The 16,985-nt window shown below is 44.8% G+C and overlaps 1 protein-coding gene and 1 pseudogene across 8 annotated transcripts in view; one reads left to right on the top strand and one right to left on the bottom strand.

Annotated features, from left to right (window-relative positions):
- Positions 1–16,985, bottom strand: part of VPS35L (VPS35 endosomal protein sorting factor like) — a 102,150-nt gene that overhangs the window by 31,722 nt on the left and 53,443 nt on the right. For all 8 annotated transcript variants that reach the window (XM_081819923.1, XM_081819929.1, XM_081819926.1 and 5 more), the window contains 7 exons: positions 15,165–15,227; positions 13,926–14,011; positions 12,449–12,529; positions 10,263–10,326; positions 7,873–7,971; positions 6,269–6,346; positions 5,399–5,513 (listed from right to left, as the gene is read on the bottom strand). In XM_081819923.1, coding sequence (XP_081676049.1) covers positions 5,399–5,513; positions 6,269–6,346; positions 7,873–7,971; positions 10,263–10,326; positions 12,449–12,529; positions 13,926–14,011; positions 15,165–15,227 — 586 coding nt within the window. The remainder of the gene's footprint in view (positions 1–5,398; positions 5,514–6,268; positions 6,347–7,872; positions 7,972–10,262; positions 10,327–12,448; positions 12,530–13,925; positions 14,012–15,164; positions 15,228–16,985) is intronic.
- Positions 2,237–4,294, top strand: LOC145721571 (Y-box-binding protein 1 pseudogene; annotated as a pseudogene).

Genomic DNA, 16,985 nt, shown 5'->3' on the forward strand with positions numbered 1-16,985 from the left:
ACCCTCCTTTCTCAGATTAGAAACTAGAAAGATAAAGGTACAAAGACAAAAATAAAGGGCAAAAGAATCTGTTCTTGCTGTGGCCTGGTAATAATCTTCTAGAAAGAACCGGTCACAAACAAGAGCAAGAACTTATCTAGTGAACTGGCTGAAAGAAAAGGTCCACAGGCATCTCCCAGGTGAGAAGCATGAGTCCTCTGTTTCTCCTAACTACTGGGGCCAACTGGTGGCTTTGGAACAACACCCTTCCCCCACTCTGGCCCCCCGACAATCCACTCCGCGTGCTACACCAGTATGTCCAAAGGACCAGAACTGGGCCTCCCCTGTAAAAAGCCTTCATCAGCATCCCAAACAGGGCTGACAGAGTTCAACGGGAGTTTAATGTCAGGCTGGACCCAGTCCTGGCAAAGCCACTGCGCAATAAAGAAGATACAAACTGGGGCTGGATCAGGGAGACTAGAAAATGAATCGGGGAGAGAGGACTGGTTTATTATTATTTTTTAAGATTTTATTTATCTGAGAGAGAAAAAAACATGATGGGGGGAGGGGCAGAGGGAGAGGAAGAAGCAGACTCCTCACTGAGCAGACAGCCCGATGTGGGGCTCGATCCCAGGACCCTGAGATCATGACCTGAGCCGAAGGCAGATGCTTAGCCGACTGAGCCACCCAGGTGCCCCGAGAGGACTGTTTTATAACCACCTGGTGGAGGGGGGAGTGTATGGAAGGCGGCGGGGATGGGGGTGAACAAACGCGGCCTATTTCCACAAGCTTCATTTAATTTATATGTAGCCTTCCCCCACTCAGTAATTGAATGTATTATTCATTTTGGCCAGCAATTGCTGCATGTGGCTTTCAGAGCAATAATAATAGGCTTTTAAGGTTCAGTGCCATAGCATTTAGAGACTGGAGTAAAAATCAGCAGATAAATTATTAAACATGAAGTGGACGCCACATTCCCGTCCCTCCTGCAGTGGCTTGAAGCGTGGGGTGAGGCAGACGAGGAGTCCAGGGCACAGACACCGAGGGCACCAACCACCCACCCAGTGTGTACCAGGCTGTTCTGACACCGCTTATCTCTGGGTGTGGACCGAGGCCATCACGGGGCAGCACAACAGAGCAAAAGCCACCCAGGGCTCTTGTCAAATAGTTCTTGGAGCAGCAAATCTTTGATGATGGGGGAGCCTTTATTTAGCTTAAGAATTTTTGTTTTGCCTTTTTTTTTTTTTTAATAGCATGAAGCCCCATCTGGGGTCCAGTCATAATAAGCTTGCCTGGGATCTACAATATTTTAGATCACGGTCCTTAGTTTCTAAGTTGGAAGAAGGATCTAGGCTTCTAGAGCCTCTACTTATAGTTCATAGCTTTGATATCAGCAGCTATCCGTTCCTAATGTTTTAAGTTATGCAAAACTCGAGAGTTCCCACGTTAAGTCTACTATTCCTGAATTTTTAAGAGGGAACCAGTTTATAATAAGATTTTAAGTTTCTTACATCAATCTAAGCTCATGAATCAATCCAAACTAATCTTCATTTTGCATAGCATCAGGGTTTTGGTGGTGGCTGTTCATTTTTGTTTCACCTTGTTTCTTGCTAACCCATCATGCCTACCAAAGCAGGCACTAGGAGAAAGTTCCACGTTTACCAACACACAACAAGGACAGGTGGGAAGAGCGGATAAGCAACACACATACGGTAAGAAAACACACAGATCAGAAGTATAATGACGATCACGAGGAGGATGGTACAGAGCATGATAGACTGGGAAGGTGCATTCAGCCAGAGTGGTGCTTCTAGCTAGAGTGGACAGCAGAAGCTACCCTCACCAGGGGAGGCTTGATTCTCATCGCCTGCTTGGTAATTAAAAACAAAAACAAAAACAAAACCAAGCAGCCGGGGGAAGATCATTTTAGAAAGAGGGAATGGCAAGTACAAAGGCTCTGAATTAGAATACCGCTTCTTATGTTCAAAGAACAGAAGCCAGCCAGTGTGGCTTAAGAATGGCATAAGAGGGACGCCTGGGTGGCTCAGTCGTCAAGCGTCTGCCTTCGGCTAAGGTCATGATCCCAGGGTCCCGGGATCGAGCCCCGCATCGGGCTCCTGGCTCAGCAAGGAGCCTGCTTCTCCCTCTCCCTCTGCCTCTCTCCCCTGCTCATGCTTTCTCTCTCTCTCTCTGTATCTCTGTGTCCCAAATGAATAAATAAAATCTTTAAAAAAAAAAAAGAATGGCGTAAGATGAGGACAAAAGGCAGGCAGGCACCAGATCGCCTGAAGACTCACAGGCAAGGTGTTTGATGTAATTCCACCTGTGGTGGGAAGCTACTGGAGTCCCCAGGAGTCAAAAGCAAAACTCAACAGACTTTGAAAAGGCTTGTGGGTAGCAATCACCTTTGAAGGCCTCGGCGCCCAGAGCTGCCCCAGGTGAGCAAAGATACAGATCAACGTGCCAGAACTGCCATGCTAAGGACCACTCTCCAACCAACCCAGAGAACCCACCCAGGGCAACGGCGGCCGGTGGCGGATGGCCAACCCCGGCGTTATAAACTGTGAGGTCAGGTGGGAGATAGGAGTGGAAGGCAGACCATCACTGAAACCATCGGCCCACCTCGTTCGGTGCCACAGAAACCAACTGTGCCCTGCAGATGCTCTATCACAGCGGTGAAGGGCCCGGCCTTGAGTCCGACAGAGCGGGGGCTGAGGAAAGGAGGAAAGGAGGCACCAACCCCCGGACCGCCTCACGTGCCTGTTGGGAGGATGAAATGAGACAGTATGTGCAAAGGGCTCGCTCCAGCCACGGTGCCTGGATCTCTGCTGGACGGCTACCTTGCTGCCGAGGCTCTGCACGCCAGCCCTTGACACACACCGTCCCAGGAGCCGACAAGCACATCCTGTAGCAAACACCTGCCTGAGGGCTTTCTCTTGGCTTGAGTACAGAGCAGGAGAGGGAGCCGGGGAGGTGATGATCTAGAAACAGCCCTCAGTCGACGACAGATGGAACAGACTCAATAACCCGACGTCGATTGGTAGCGGGAGCGGAGAGCGGACCCCAGAGAGCCCTGAGCATCCCCACCGCCGCCAGCCCCAGTCACCATCACTGCAACCATGAGCAGCAAGGCTGAGACCCAGCAGCCGCCCACCGCCGCCCCCCCACACCCGCAGCCCCCGCCCTCAGCACTGCCCACACCAAGCCCGGCACCACGGGCAGCCTCACATCGGCGGCGCCTGCCAGCGGGGACAAGAAGCTCATCACAACAAAGGTTTTGGGAACAGTAAAATGGTTCAATGTAAGAAATGGATCTGGTTTCATCAACAGGAATGACACCAAGGAAGATGTATTTGTACACCAGACTGCCGTAAAGAAGGATAACCCAGGAAGTACCCTGGCAGTGTAGGAGATGGAGAGACTGTGGAGTCTGATGTGGCTGAAGGAGAAAAGGGTGCGGAGGCAGCAAATGTGACAGGCCCGGGTGGAGTTCCAGTGCAAGGCAGTAAATACGCAGCAGACCGTAACCAGTATAGATGCTATCCACGTCGCAGGGGTCCTCCACGCAATTACCAGCAGAATTACCAGAACAGTGAGAGTGCAGAAAAGAACGAGGGATCGGAAAGCGCTCCCGATGGCCAGGCGCAACCGCGCCGGCCCTCCCGCAGGCGACGCTTCCCACCTTACTACATGCGGAGACCCTATGGGCGTCGACCACCGTATTCCCACCCTCCTGTGCAGGGAGAAGTGATGGAAGGTGCTGACAACCAGGGTGCAGGAGAACAAGGTAGACCAGTGAGACAGAATATGTACCGGGGTTATAGACCACGATTCTGCAGGGGTCCTCCTCGCCAAAGACAGCCTAGAGAGGACGGCAATGAGGAAGATAAGGAAAATCAAGGAGATGAGACCCAAGGTCAGCAGCCACCTCAACGTCGGTACTGCCGCGACTTCAATTACCGACGCAGATGCCCAGAAAACCCTAAACCACAAGATGGCCAAGAGACAAAAGCAGCCGATCCACCAGCTGAGAAGTCGTCCACTCCCGAGGCTAAGCCGGGCGGGCTGAGTAAATGCCGGCTTACCATCTCTACCATCATCCGGTTTAGTCATCCACCACGAAGAAATGAAGATGAAAGTCCAGCAATAAGAAATGAACAAAAGACTGGAGCTGAAGACCTTAAGTGCTTGCTTTCTGCCCATTGACCAGATAAAGAGAACTATCTGCATTATCTATGCAGCATGGGGTTTTTATTATTTTTACCTAAAGAGGTCTCTTTTTGGTAATGACAAATGTGTTTAAAAAAAATAAAAACAGGGACGCCTGGGTGGCTCAGTCGTTAAGCATCTGTCTTTGGCTCAGGTCATGATCCCAGGGTCCTGGGATCGAGTCCCACATCGGGCTTCCTGCTCGGCAGGAAGCCTGCTTCTCCCTCTCCCACTCCCCCTGCTTGTGTTCCTGCTCTCGCTATCTCTCTCTCTCTGTGTCAAATAAATAAATAAATAAAATCTTTAAAACAAAACAAAACAAAAATAAAAAACCTGGTTTTTCTCAATACATCTTTAAAGGTTTTTAAATTGTTTCATATCTGGTCAAGTTGAGATTTTTAAGAACCTCATTTTTAATTTGTAATAAAAGTTTGCAACTTGATTTTTTTTTTAAAAAATCAACAAACGGCAAGCACCCGTTAATAAAGATCTTAAATAAAAAAAAAAAAAGAGTCAATAACCCACTTCCCCTGCCCCTCAAGTGGGGCAGCGCCAAGGCCATCTGACACCCCCTCCCAGAGGTCCCCAGTGGGAATGTACCTCAGCTGCCCACAGTGGTAACCTGCCCAATAGCGCACCTTTCATTGGCTTCCTTCCCTTCTCTGTCTCAGCCCCCATCACGTGACTGACACTCTCGGGGGTTGCCACCCAAATAAACCATCTGGCTCCTCTACCTCGTACAGAAATGGGCCCTGAGCAGAATTTTTATCACTAACAGCAAGCTGTAGAGAGTATTCTTTCCATACTTATTAGTGTCTATTTGTAGGTCTCTGGGGTTTCAAACAAACATCTGCAAAAAATAAACAGCCATGTGCTGCGATGAAGCAGTCCTAACTTGTAAAATTCTCTGAGCACACCTCTCTGGGGGTGTCAAGCTGCCTGCCCTGGCCTTTGTGAGACAGGTTTCAGAAGGCCTTACAGGAAAATAGCGTCAGGCTGCCATCTGTCTGATGCTATAAATGTGGGCACGTCCAGTGTGCTTCCCACTACAGAAATAGATTTAAAACTCATCGTTTCTCGATCAGTTCTTTCCTTCCTTCTTAGAGGAATCTCACACTCACTCACTCACTCACACACACACACACACACACGCTGAGTCGGCTTCCCTAAGGAGCCAGGGAATGCTCCCAGGAGAGAATGATGGGCTTACCTTGGGAGAGGCACTGGTTGGCCAAGGCAACCTGACCAGAATGCAGGTAGAGATTGAGGCGCGTGAAGATGCCCACCAGGGAGGGAATGGTGATGAAGCAGTATGCAACACAGGCCTAGAAGGAAGGGAAGAAACACCCTTGCTGCAGCCTGGTCCTCCTGTTTTCATCCATCACATATTTTCAAGTAAAAAACACTGAAAATAACGAAATCTCCTCATTCTGAGCCCCAATTTTCTCCTCTCACCTCTGCAGCATACTCCAGCTGCCTCTTTGGGAGGAGGGGGACAGGCAAATAAGGGGCGTAAGGGGGTAAGAAAAATAAATCCTCATCTGTCATAGCAGGAAGTAAATAGGTAATGCTTTCCATTGAGCAAGAAGCAGACTTTTACACCAATTACTTAAAAATGTGGTAATTAGAAGAAATTGCTCGAAAAGGTTTTGAGCTGGTTGGCTCTGAGAAAAGAGGTATGAAGTCAGGGCAGGGACGGTATGCTCATTTCTCACTGTCCTCTTTTTGGTCCCATTCCATTTTTTTTAAAACCCAGATATGGATTGCTTTGATAAAAAGATCTTCCAGGCACAGGCATAAGCCAGAGAGAATTCAGCCGGTACAAAACTGCAATCCACCTCTTAACCCCAACCCCCCACTCCCATCACACGTATCCAAATGGAGACTTTGATCATTTCTTTTGAAAATATCAAGAAAAGTGGTTTGTTCATAGGTACTCAAGGAAAAATTAATCTGGAAAATCGATACTTAACCACCCCTAGGACACACTTGTCTTTTTCTGGGAAGAGCAACTTAGAAACTTGCAAATGAAACAACTCACTGGAGTGCCAAGTCTGGGAGGCTTATCTCTAGAACATACCCGGACAAAGGCAGCCGTCTTTCTGGAATGATTTCCTTTCATTACTTTCCTTGTTTCCATTGCCAACCGGTTTACACTCTGGATTTATTAATTTAAAAAAAAATAGAAATAATTATGGAGTGATGGCTGACTCAGATTAACGTCTTCCTAGAGATCTGGACATGAACTGTATACAAGTCAATAAGAACGAGCTACGTGGGGCCAAGACTGGTTAGCTCCAAACCCTGACATGCCAGAGGGGTCATCAGGCCTGATTCAGTCTCAGCCTCCAACAGGGTAAGAACAAAAGGCACTCACTGAGTTAGTCATGCCTGTCAGTTGGCATAGTGAATGACCATTTTCTGGTTTAATGAATAGCCAGGGTTCACGTCATCTCCAGAAGTCCCACACACTAAGCTTGAGATCTTAGAGATCCTAAGAGAAACCTCCAAACCCGAGAGCCACCACACAATTCCCCTATGCAATACTAACATGAAGCGTAAGAACAAAAACAAGACCTACCACATCATACTCACAGCATACCGGTGTTGTTCTAAGAGCTGTACATTCATCAGCTCCCTTACTCCCCACAACCCTACCAAGGTGGGCATTGTTACCTCCCCCAACTTACAGAGGAGGTCTCTACCTTTAGGTCTTAAGTTCAGTAATGCCACATAACCTGCTAAGCAGCAAACAAATATATAAAAAGGTTGCTCTCCTTGAATTTACATGAAACAAAGCCGTGGGGAATCTTTCCACAAATATGAAAAGTTCGGACCTATGGTTCCCAAACTGTGTACCATGACATCTTCGAGGGTTGGAGCAAACTCATAGGGGCACCACAATGTTTTAGGGAAACAGAGCAATGTTCAATTGTTGAGCACGGGGGAAAGCACCGGCGTGAGGTAGCTCACAGATTCAACACCGGACTGCATCCTGTTCCTCACAGCGATGTCCTACCTTGGAAACTGGGTTTTCAGCAGCTGCTCTGATAAAACACAAGTACTATGCAAAAACCAATGTGGGGAAAGAAAAATGAATGTGGAACAGGGAACAGGGTAGTGAGGCCAATCTGATGCTAAGGTTTGAGAAGTGGTATGGTGCCTAACAGGTACACATGCTTATTAGTAATTAGAATTATTTAAGAATAAAAATATATTATTTTTCATTCAATTCACATAGATTGTTATTTGAAAGAGTTATCCAGTCGTTACAGCATAAATACTTAAGTTTTTGAGTCCAACTTCTTAATCAACAGAACTGTTATTTCTTCCTTTTGGCCTGGGGGCACCATGAAAAGCTACCAAGATCCAACAATGCTCGGACTCTGGTTAAGCTATTAGAGCCTTAGGTTAATATTTCTATAACTCATCAGTGCAACCCACTTTGCTGCTGGCATACAGGAATGAGAATATGCTCATTTCAGAGAAAAAGAGGTTAAAAAAAAAAAACAACCAAAGACTTAAGCAAAATTGCAGATTTGATTAATCTTTGAGAAACCACCTTTTATGCCCTAAAGAATAGGGGTGTTATGGGGCCACAAGACTCCCAGATTAAACTCCATGCTTAGCATATAGATAATAAATATTTATTGAGAAAAGAAACGAATAAATGAAAATCCTTACGTGAATCAACTGCACAAGAACAGGTTCCAGGTTGCAAAACATTGACCTAGCCTCAACATAAAAACTGAGCTGTTGTTCAAAATCACGGCCAAAGGAAACCTAGAAGCAAGGGAAAAGATGCTGAAAATGTTATCTCTAGGGACCTGTGAGCACACACTATTGAGAAGAGTTTCCCTGAGCTTCGAGTGGTAGGGCAAGTCTGTGATGACAAGTCACCAAAAATCCCACCAGTATGAATGGGTGGAAATGCCCAAGGTATGCAAGCATGCAAACGCGTGCGCGCGCACACACACACTGGAATTTACTCCAATTAGACTTTACGTGACTTTGCCCAGCATATAACTGCGATATTACTATTACCACCTCCTCTTTATGACGTGAGCACTGGAGTAGAACATAAAAAGACCAAAGGGTAATAGAACAGAATCTCAGAATGTAAATCGGATTTCCCAGGCTAGAAGGAAACCCCTGGAAAGGAAATAATGGAATTTTGTTTGTCAGCTGTGGCCTTTTCACAGAACATAAATTTGGTTATTGGGAGCCATTGGTCAGAGGGATTTCCCTAATAAGAGCCACACCTTTCTGTTTCCTGATGGGGACTCCAAACTCAGCAACTTACGGGTGGCTGCTGGAGCCATAGGTGAAAGTTTCTCCATCAATAAAAATCCCCTCTTCTATTTCTTCAAATTTACGAACAGCTCGTTAGGAGGACAAACTTGACTGTTACAGCAATCATTTTTGCCCAGAGGAGGCCTAACGTTGCTATTTCCATTACAGCTATCAGGTTTCACATCTTATTTCCTCATATTCTTTTCCATTCTAACTTGGTGGCTCTCAGACAAAGCCATAAAGGGATAAAATACCACCCGATCAGTGCATAAATCAAGTGCAAGGAGAGTCACCTGGTAAAAGGTGCATTTCCTCCCATGACAACTGAAGGGTTAATTCTGATCTTGCATCAGAATGGATTGTTTTACCCACAGAGTCAGGTGAACGATGACACTGACCCTCTTGTGGAACAAGTCACATTTTCAGGGTCCTTTTCAAAGTGCTCTAGTTTCCTCTTGGTCAGCTTTTGTCTTGACACTTGTATTAAAACAGGATACTGGCAGCAGTTGTTACTTTAGCTTTGTGCACGAAGAACGAAAGCAAAGGTGGATCTGGCTAGGAGGGGATGGTGGGGTTGTTCCCAAAGAAGGCTGCAAGAACCCCTCCCACTCTGCTTAGCCTTTTGCAGCGTCCCTGTGGACTCTTCCCATCTGGGGGTGGGAGTCTACTCCCCCCCGCTCCAAGGCCACAGCCCCGGTCACTGCTTTGACCAACAGAGTGCAGCAGGAAGTGGCACCGGTCACTGTGTGATGGCTGGATTTTGGTCTTAGAAGGCCCTGCAGCTTCTGTCCATGCCTGCACCATATAAAAGAGCTCGGCTGAGACAGCTGGATGATGGCAGAACAGCAGAAAGAGGCCACGCCGGTGAGAAATGAGGCCCCAAGAGCCAGCACCAAGAGCCCAGACACGGGAGTGGGAACGAGGCTGTCCTGGATCCTCCATGGCCTCGATCCTGGTACACGGAGCAGCCTGGCTCCACAGTCAACCTCCAGGTTTGTTAAGAATTAATAAGACACTGTTATTTAAAGCTGCTAAGTTTTGGGGCGCCTGGGTGGCTCAGTCGGTTAAACGTCTGCCTTCAGCTCAGGTCATGATCCCATGATTCCAGGCTCTCTGCTCAGCGGGGAATCTGCTTCTCCCTCTGCCCGCCCCCGCCCGCCCACTTGTGCACGCTCTGACAAATAAACAAGATCTTAAAAGAAAAAAAAAGCTGCTAAGTTTTGGGGTGAGTTGTTATGCACCAATTTTGCCCCTCCCCCCAGCATCAGTTCACCATCACCTGATGAGCAGCACATCGGGTGCCTCAAGGAGCCCCTACTCCCCACTCCCAGGGTCCACATGATTGGGGCTGTGCAGGTGTGCATATGTCCCCCAGGCCTGGCCAGTCAGTGTGTTCCTTCCCCCTCACTGCAGCAATTCGTTCAGGTGACCCAAGTTCATCTGGAGACTCAATCCCAGGACTTCTGCTGGAGCCCTTCCTGCTGGGAACCTGGAGCTCTTCAGGGGCGTGAGCCTGTCTGGGAGGACACCGAGCGGAACCCCGAGCCCGAGACACACAGACGGCAGGTCCTGATGACACATTTTTTTATTCCTTAGGCCAGTTTGTCTTGGCTCTCTTTGCCCCCGGGGGAATGCTGGCTAATATAAGATGTTTTCTAATTTCCTCTTATCTTAATAAAAATGAAAAGCACCAGGGAACATAATGTTAACTGCTTTCACTGGAGTTAAGGACAATTACATCACATTTCCAAGTACCCTGAAACTTCTTCCCCAATACTTACCATTTTTATAAATCCATTAATCAAATATGCCAGCATTCTTTTCTCATCCTCAAGAGTGAGTGCACTAAAATCAATAATGGTACATAATTAACATTGAGGTAATAAATATAAGTTTCTAAAGAATATGTAAGAAGTAAGCAATTTAACAGGTAAGAACATTCTGCATTTTCTAGATTTAAAACACTCCCAACAGGCTGTGTTTCTTCTGATGAAAATGTATCATCTAAATGAACATAATTTAAGTGTGTTTCTCATCTCTCTCAAAGATGATGTTTTCAGGACATATCTATTAATAGCAAAGGAGAAGGAAACTTTCCTTCCCTTGGAATTTGGACAGCAAGGTCCAACTGCAAATTTTTGTATTCAACATTTCGGGATAGAAAATTTCAAACAAGCAGCAAAGTCGAAAGAATTTTACAACAAACACCCATATACACACCACCAGGATCCCACCATTATCATTTTACCATATTTGCTTTATCACATAACTACCCGCTTCCCTCTCCATCCATCAATCCAGCTCATTTTGGGGAGGCATCTTCAAGTAAATTACAGATCGCAATTGCCTCTATTTAATAGCAGTATTAATACAAACGTAAGTAAGACAATGTCACGTCCTTAAGCTTCAACTACACATGTGAAGGCCTATTAATAGTTCCCCCAGTTTTTTTTTTTTTTAAAACCTTAAGAGCCTAGAGAAACAGAAGCCAAGTTTTGTGTGTTGGTTTGTCCTTTCCGTGTCCCTGGCAAAGACTGCATTCCGTCCGCTAACAAAGCAATGTACCTTTCATTCTTTGAGACTTCATTTCCCAGCCCCCTCTGTAGCTGGGTATGACCATAGGACAGTTCTGGCCAATGGGATGTGAGCACAGGTGAGGGTGAGCTGTCCAAGTTTCTCGCAGAAAGAAAACTACTATCCTCCAATGCCCGCAGGCTGTACTTGGACATGGTCGAGGTAAGCCAGCTTCCCCCAGCAAGACAGGGGCAACACCCCAGAGGGATGGCCGAGCAACAAGACAGAAGGAGCCTGGGTGGTGCTCTACAGCAGAGCGGCCCTACCCCATCTGATCTCACACCTTTAGCAAGACAGAAATAAACTTTCTATTTTACCGAAGCTAAAACCCGGTATCCTACTAAGACAAGTGCCTTTCTGATGTGTTTTGTGCCTTTATTTCTTTTTTTGTCCAACTAAAAAGCCTATGGTTCCATGTATTACAAAAAGTCTTGATATTTTAATTTTGGTAACTATTCAAGAGGTCAACAACACAAGATCATGAAAATAAAGATTCCAAAATTCAGAAGAAAAAAAAGAAATACAATTCATCTTGCTGACGGTTAAGTTCCAAAACGTTTTCTCCATTCTTGTAACATTTTCCAGTGACTCAAGCTGCTGGGCTTAAAAATTCTGTGGGGACTGAAATTTCAGCCACAAATGAGCAGGAACTGCTTCAAACACAATCAAATGGAAACATGTAAGGGAAAAAACTAGAAAGCAAAGGAGTGATACTTTGGCCTCTGATCCAGAGGTAAGGCTAACGGCTAACGCACAGGACTGAGCCGCAGGTCTACTAAACACCTAGAGCCCTTCATGTAAGGAAGAGAAGCCATTTCATTTGAATTTCAAGTAATTGGCTAATAACAAGAAAAAATGTAAAGGCTATGTTACTGGATGAGTGAACTCATTATTTTATCTGCTGCTCTCAAATCTCCAGGAGACGTGGAGTTTGAGTTCACGCCTTTTCCTCTCAACAGAAATCCCTTTGTAAAAACATCTGCCATCTCGGCGCGCCTTGGTGGTGCAGTCGATTGAGTGTCTCTTGGTTTCGGCTCAGATCACGATCTCAGGGTTGTGGGATTGAGCCCCACATCAGGCTCTGTGCTCAGCGTGGAGTCTGCTTGAAGATTCTCTCCCTCTGCCCCTGCCCCCCGACTCGCTCTTGCTCGCTCTCTCTCTCAAATCAATCAATCTTAAAAAAAAAAAAGACCGGCCATTTAATCTTCTCAGGAAGGTTACCCTCAGCCTCTCTGTCCTCCTAGACTGGAATGTCCTCATTAGCAAGAATTTTAATAGACCCCATAAAATAATAGTATCCACAGCGGCAGCTTAATGCAGTAATTCCCCAATGTACTATTATGTGGTATTAAGACCCAATCCATGTTATGTTTCAGCCTTAAGCGTGGCTTACTTCACAGAGTCATGCATGGTCTTGCACACGTGCAAAAGCGCATTCAGAATCACAGGGTCCTTTGTGGGCTCTTGCTGATGCCTACAAGACATTTAAAGACAACAGTGTAAGTTATGTCCGCTCACAGCAATGAAGGCGCAGGCTGAGTTTCTCCTCTATCACATATATTTGAGAAATAGCAAATTACCCAGTTGGCATTGAACATGTAATGGGCAATGTTCTGGTTTTACTCTTAATTCTTCCTTCAATAACAAGTTTGCTTTTCTACACATATTATAACTTCTCCTAAAATCACGGTAAATCCTACCAAATCATGGTAAAGCTGCTGCATTTCCTAAGCCAGGCAACGGGCAGACCTGATTTTTTTACATTTCTTTCTGAAGCAGCCCACAACCCATCTACAACTGTGTTAAGTGCCAGGCAAAACTGTAATTTGGCTTTTCAAATAATATAGAAGGACAAGGTCTTATAACAAATCTTGATGTAAGTAAAGGAAGTATATTTGTTTCCAAGCATATGGAATTAATATTTCAGGAAGACAACACAAGGAAAGCTTAAAACATACATTATTCAAGCAACATCTAACTCAATTTTCCAAACCGGGGTTACTTAAGTTCCATCTTAACACACTTTATTTTACCATATCTATATATTTCATATTTAAAGCAACTTTAGGGGTGCCTGGGTGGCTCAGTCTCAGTTAAGCACTGCCTTCGGCTCAGGTCTTGATCCCAGGGTCCTAAGATCGAGCCCTCCATTGGGCTCCCTGGTCAGCGGGGAGCCTGCTTCTTCTTCTCCCTCTGCCTGCCTCTCTTTCTACTTGTGCTTTCTCTCTCTGTCAAATACATAAATAAAATCTTTAAAAAATAAAATAAAGCAACTTTAACTTTTTAAATTGAATTCTGTCCTAAAAAAAAAAAATACATGAAAATACCAATTAAACTAGTTATATATTGAATACACATTAAATTAAATATACAACTTTTCAAATCAAAATCAAAATCTCTCCTCCACGTGCCACCTAGAATTATTTCCTGTACCACCAACAGTAGGTTGTTTGGGGAAACACAGATTTAGTCAAAAGGAAAGCAACTAAATTTAAAAATCAATCACAAATCTAAGCATTGAAGACGGAAAGCTTTCTAGCTCTGCGACCTTGACAAGTATGACTTTATTTTTATCTTTTAAAATGTTACTCCTTAAGTAGTTCATTAACAGATTGCTCCTTCCAAAAACACATCAGAATACAATGTAGGTGATGGTCAGGCTCCAAATACTACTTATGGCTTTGTCTTCTTAGGCACTAATTACAAACTATCATGACTGCTCCTTGTAATGTGTTTTTCCTCACCATGTTATTTTAGATGTTAAATGCATACAGATCATTAGGCCTCCAAGGACACAGAGTGATTCTCATCCATATGCTTCACAGGGGCATTGGGAATCCAAGCTCTGGGTGACACCGTGTTACACTTACTTGATAAAAACTTCCATGATGCATTTGCAAACCTCCACCCGTACACTCTCTTTTTGGAACATGTCCAGAAACGGCAAAAATTTTTCCTAAAAGTAATAAAAAAAAAAAAGCACTCTACATGCAATTTACACAAGTTGTTGGAAGGGATTTGTTGGGTCCCTTTTTCTTTGAAGGTCAGAGCAGAGAAAGAGCTATTCATCTCTCTGAGGCAGGTCAGAGGAGGACCCACCTGAAAGCAGGTTTGTGAAAGCTCGTAGGGTTAAAACCACTTACACGCCCCAGGGGTCAGGGCTGGGGCCAGTGAACATTTTGGGAACCATCTGGGCAAGCTTCAGATGACCATGGGCTTCTCTGGGTAACAACACACAAGGTGGGCTTCTTTTTTACGATTATACTGATCAGAGAAAGAAGAGCCAGTTGTTCAGAGTGGCCCCCACATCCTGACTCTACATTTACTAACTGTGCCACCTTACTCAAGTTACTCCACCTCCTCCAGCATCAGTGTTCCCATCTGTAAAGTGGGAATCCTAACTGCTCCTACTTCCTAGCGGTGTTGTGAAAATGGTACGAGGCAACGCATGCAAAGTTCCGGCAGGGTGCTTGGGGTATGGAGAATCTCCAAAAAATAAGAGGTTCTATTTTTAAAATAAGCAAGAAACAAACAGTTCTGTGAGTGTACATGAATGGAAACCCGCAGAGGGAGGGGTGACAGGGAAGAGAATCCTCTAGATTTGTACTTGCCCAGGGCAATGCAGCCAACATGAAGGGGCATCGTGGGGTATTTTAAAATGTGAGGGACACATAAAAAAAATTTCAGCTGTCAGACAATGAGACAACTATTAGTTTGACGTACTCCAGAGTTTCAACGTTAGACTGTATGTGTGATAAAAAGCAAGTGTCCTATGAAAATCAGTGTGGAAGAGGAAAAGAGGAAGAGGACACCCAGTCTGACTCCAAGGTTTGAGAAGCTGTGTGATGTTCAAGAGGGGCACACATTCCATGAGCGAGTCATGAAAGAAATAAAGATAATATTTCTCTCTCCGTCTGGGTACTCATTTTTCAAATGCTGATTAAGTTGTTATGCCATAAATCCTGAAGTTGTTTAGACCTAACTACTTTCTAAAGGGAACTGTTAAGTATTTCTTTTGGCCTGGGACACCATGAAAACATGACTGAGACACTAAGTGAACCTCTGACTCAGACACAAATTTCCAAAGGTAATTAAGGAATGCTACTTACCACTGAGAAAAGAACGGAGAAATCATGGAAGTGGGCAATCACTTTCTTAATTATTGAATGAAGCTGCAAAACCGAACAGAAAACACATCTTTAATAAAACTTGGATATATTTTTTCAAGATTTTATCTCTAAGTAATCTCTACATCCAACGTGGGGCTCAAACTCACAACCCCGAGATCCAGCCAGGCATTCCAAAAGTTGGATATTTCTAAAAGGCAACCTTCCTTCATAATTTGAAATTACAATTACAATAAGGGAAAGCTGGGTGACTCGGGAACGGGAGATTACTGGGGGTTAAAGGTTAGGCCCTGTCTCAGTCTGAGTTTGCCCATCTTACTCTGTAGTCTTGGCGAAGCCACTTCCCAGCTTCATCTTCCTCCTCTGTAAAATGGAGAGCAAAGCAGTACCTGGCTCACTGTGAGGGTTAAATGGGATGGTTCGTGTAACGTGCTTAGAACAGTGTAGTGCCCTTCCTTGGAAAGCTATTATAAAGTCAGCTATGAATATTCAAGGAGAGGCGGCGGCAAACAGCTTCATCAAAGGGCCACAGAGCCATCACAACTACTCAACTTGGCTACTGCAGCTCAAAAGTAGCCAGAGAGAGCATGTAAGCAAATGGGCATGGCTGGAGCCAATAAAACTTTATTCACAATAGCAGGTGGTAGGCTGCATTACATTTGGTCTATGGGTCATACTTTGCACACCCCTGTTCCAGCCCATCATGGCCTGGTGTTTCTTGACGACTTCTGTGGAGAGGCAATGAACAGAGTTTGCTGGTGGAGTCAAAGGCCACATCATTACCCAAGGATGGTGGCACAGTCTCTAAGGTCAGCTCCAGATACCCGGGTACTAATGTCCACCCCCCCACACCCTGAGATGCACACAGTCCTGTTGACAGGGAGACACCACAGAGGTGCTTTTTCTAAGGAAAATATAAACCTCCGCCCCTGGTTACTGTCGTGAAGAGAAAATTTACTGACAGGTACTTTTGTTTACACTAAAAACACTGCTGTTGAAATCATTTGTTTAAATCGCTTAAGACAAGGGGCTCACAACTCATATGGGTGGCTATCCGGAATGCAGGCTGACCCCTGGGGTACCCTTCATAAATTGCTTCTAGATATGACAGAATTGTATAATGTAATTATTCCTCTCTCTCTTAGGAACGGACTGCATTAAAATTATTATGTTAAAGTCTTCAATTAAATGGGTCCCTAGGAGTCAAGGTCTTACTAAATATTCCTCAACAAAAATTCTAATGCATCTCAGTCTTCATATGCACCCAAGATCTTGCCGACCCACAAGGGTATGACCCATCTCCTCTACACGGTTCATTCACTCAGTGACGCTTATCAAGAGCCTGTTGTGCAAGACTATCACCCTGAGAAAAATGTCAGGTATTCAGTGCCTACTCAATAAATTCTAATGATGAACTATTTTAATTAGCAAATGGTGAAAACACTCTTACCAAAATGTTAGAATTCTAACCTTCTTACAAGAACATGTAATTAATTTTCTTCTACTAAGTGAAGCTAAAAATTGATCGCAATAAGTGCCAGAACGTCATGTTATTAAATAAAAAATAAAATCTTAATTAGGTTGAAAGTCACTTGACAGTAAATGAACCTTCGCTGGATTCTGTACTGGAGGAGGAAAAAATCTGCTATCAAGGACATTATTGAGTCCACTGACAAAGCTACAGTATGGACTGTGGAAGAGACAATAAGATATTAATGTTAAATTCTCTAGAGTTGATAACCAAACTGGTTATATGGAGAATGTCCTTGTTCTTAGGAAATATTCAGTGAATTCTTCAGAGGC

This window comes from Leptonychotes weddellii, chromosome 5, assembly GCF_054177405.1.
Source record: "Leptonychotes weddellii isolate Sample4059 chromosome 5, ASM5417740v2, whole genome shotgun sequence".
Lineage (NCBI taxonomy): Eukaryota > Metazoa > Chordata > Mammalia > Carnivora > Phocidae > Leptonychotes > Leptonychotes weddellii.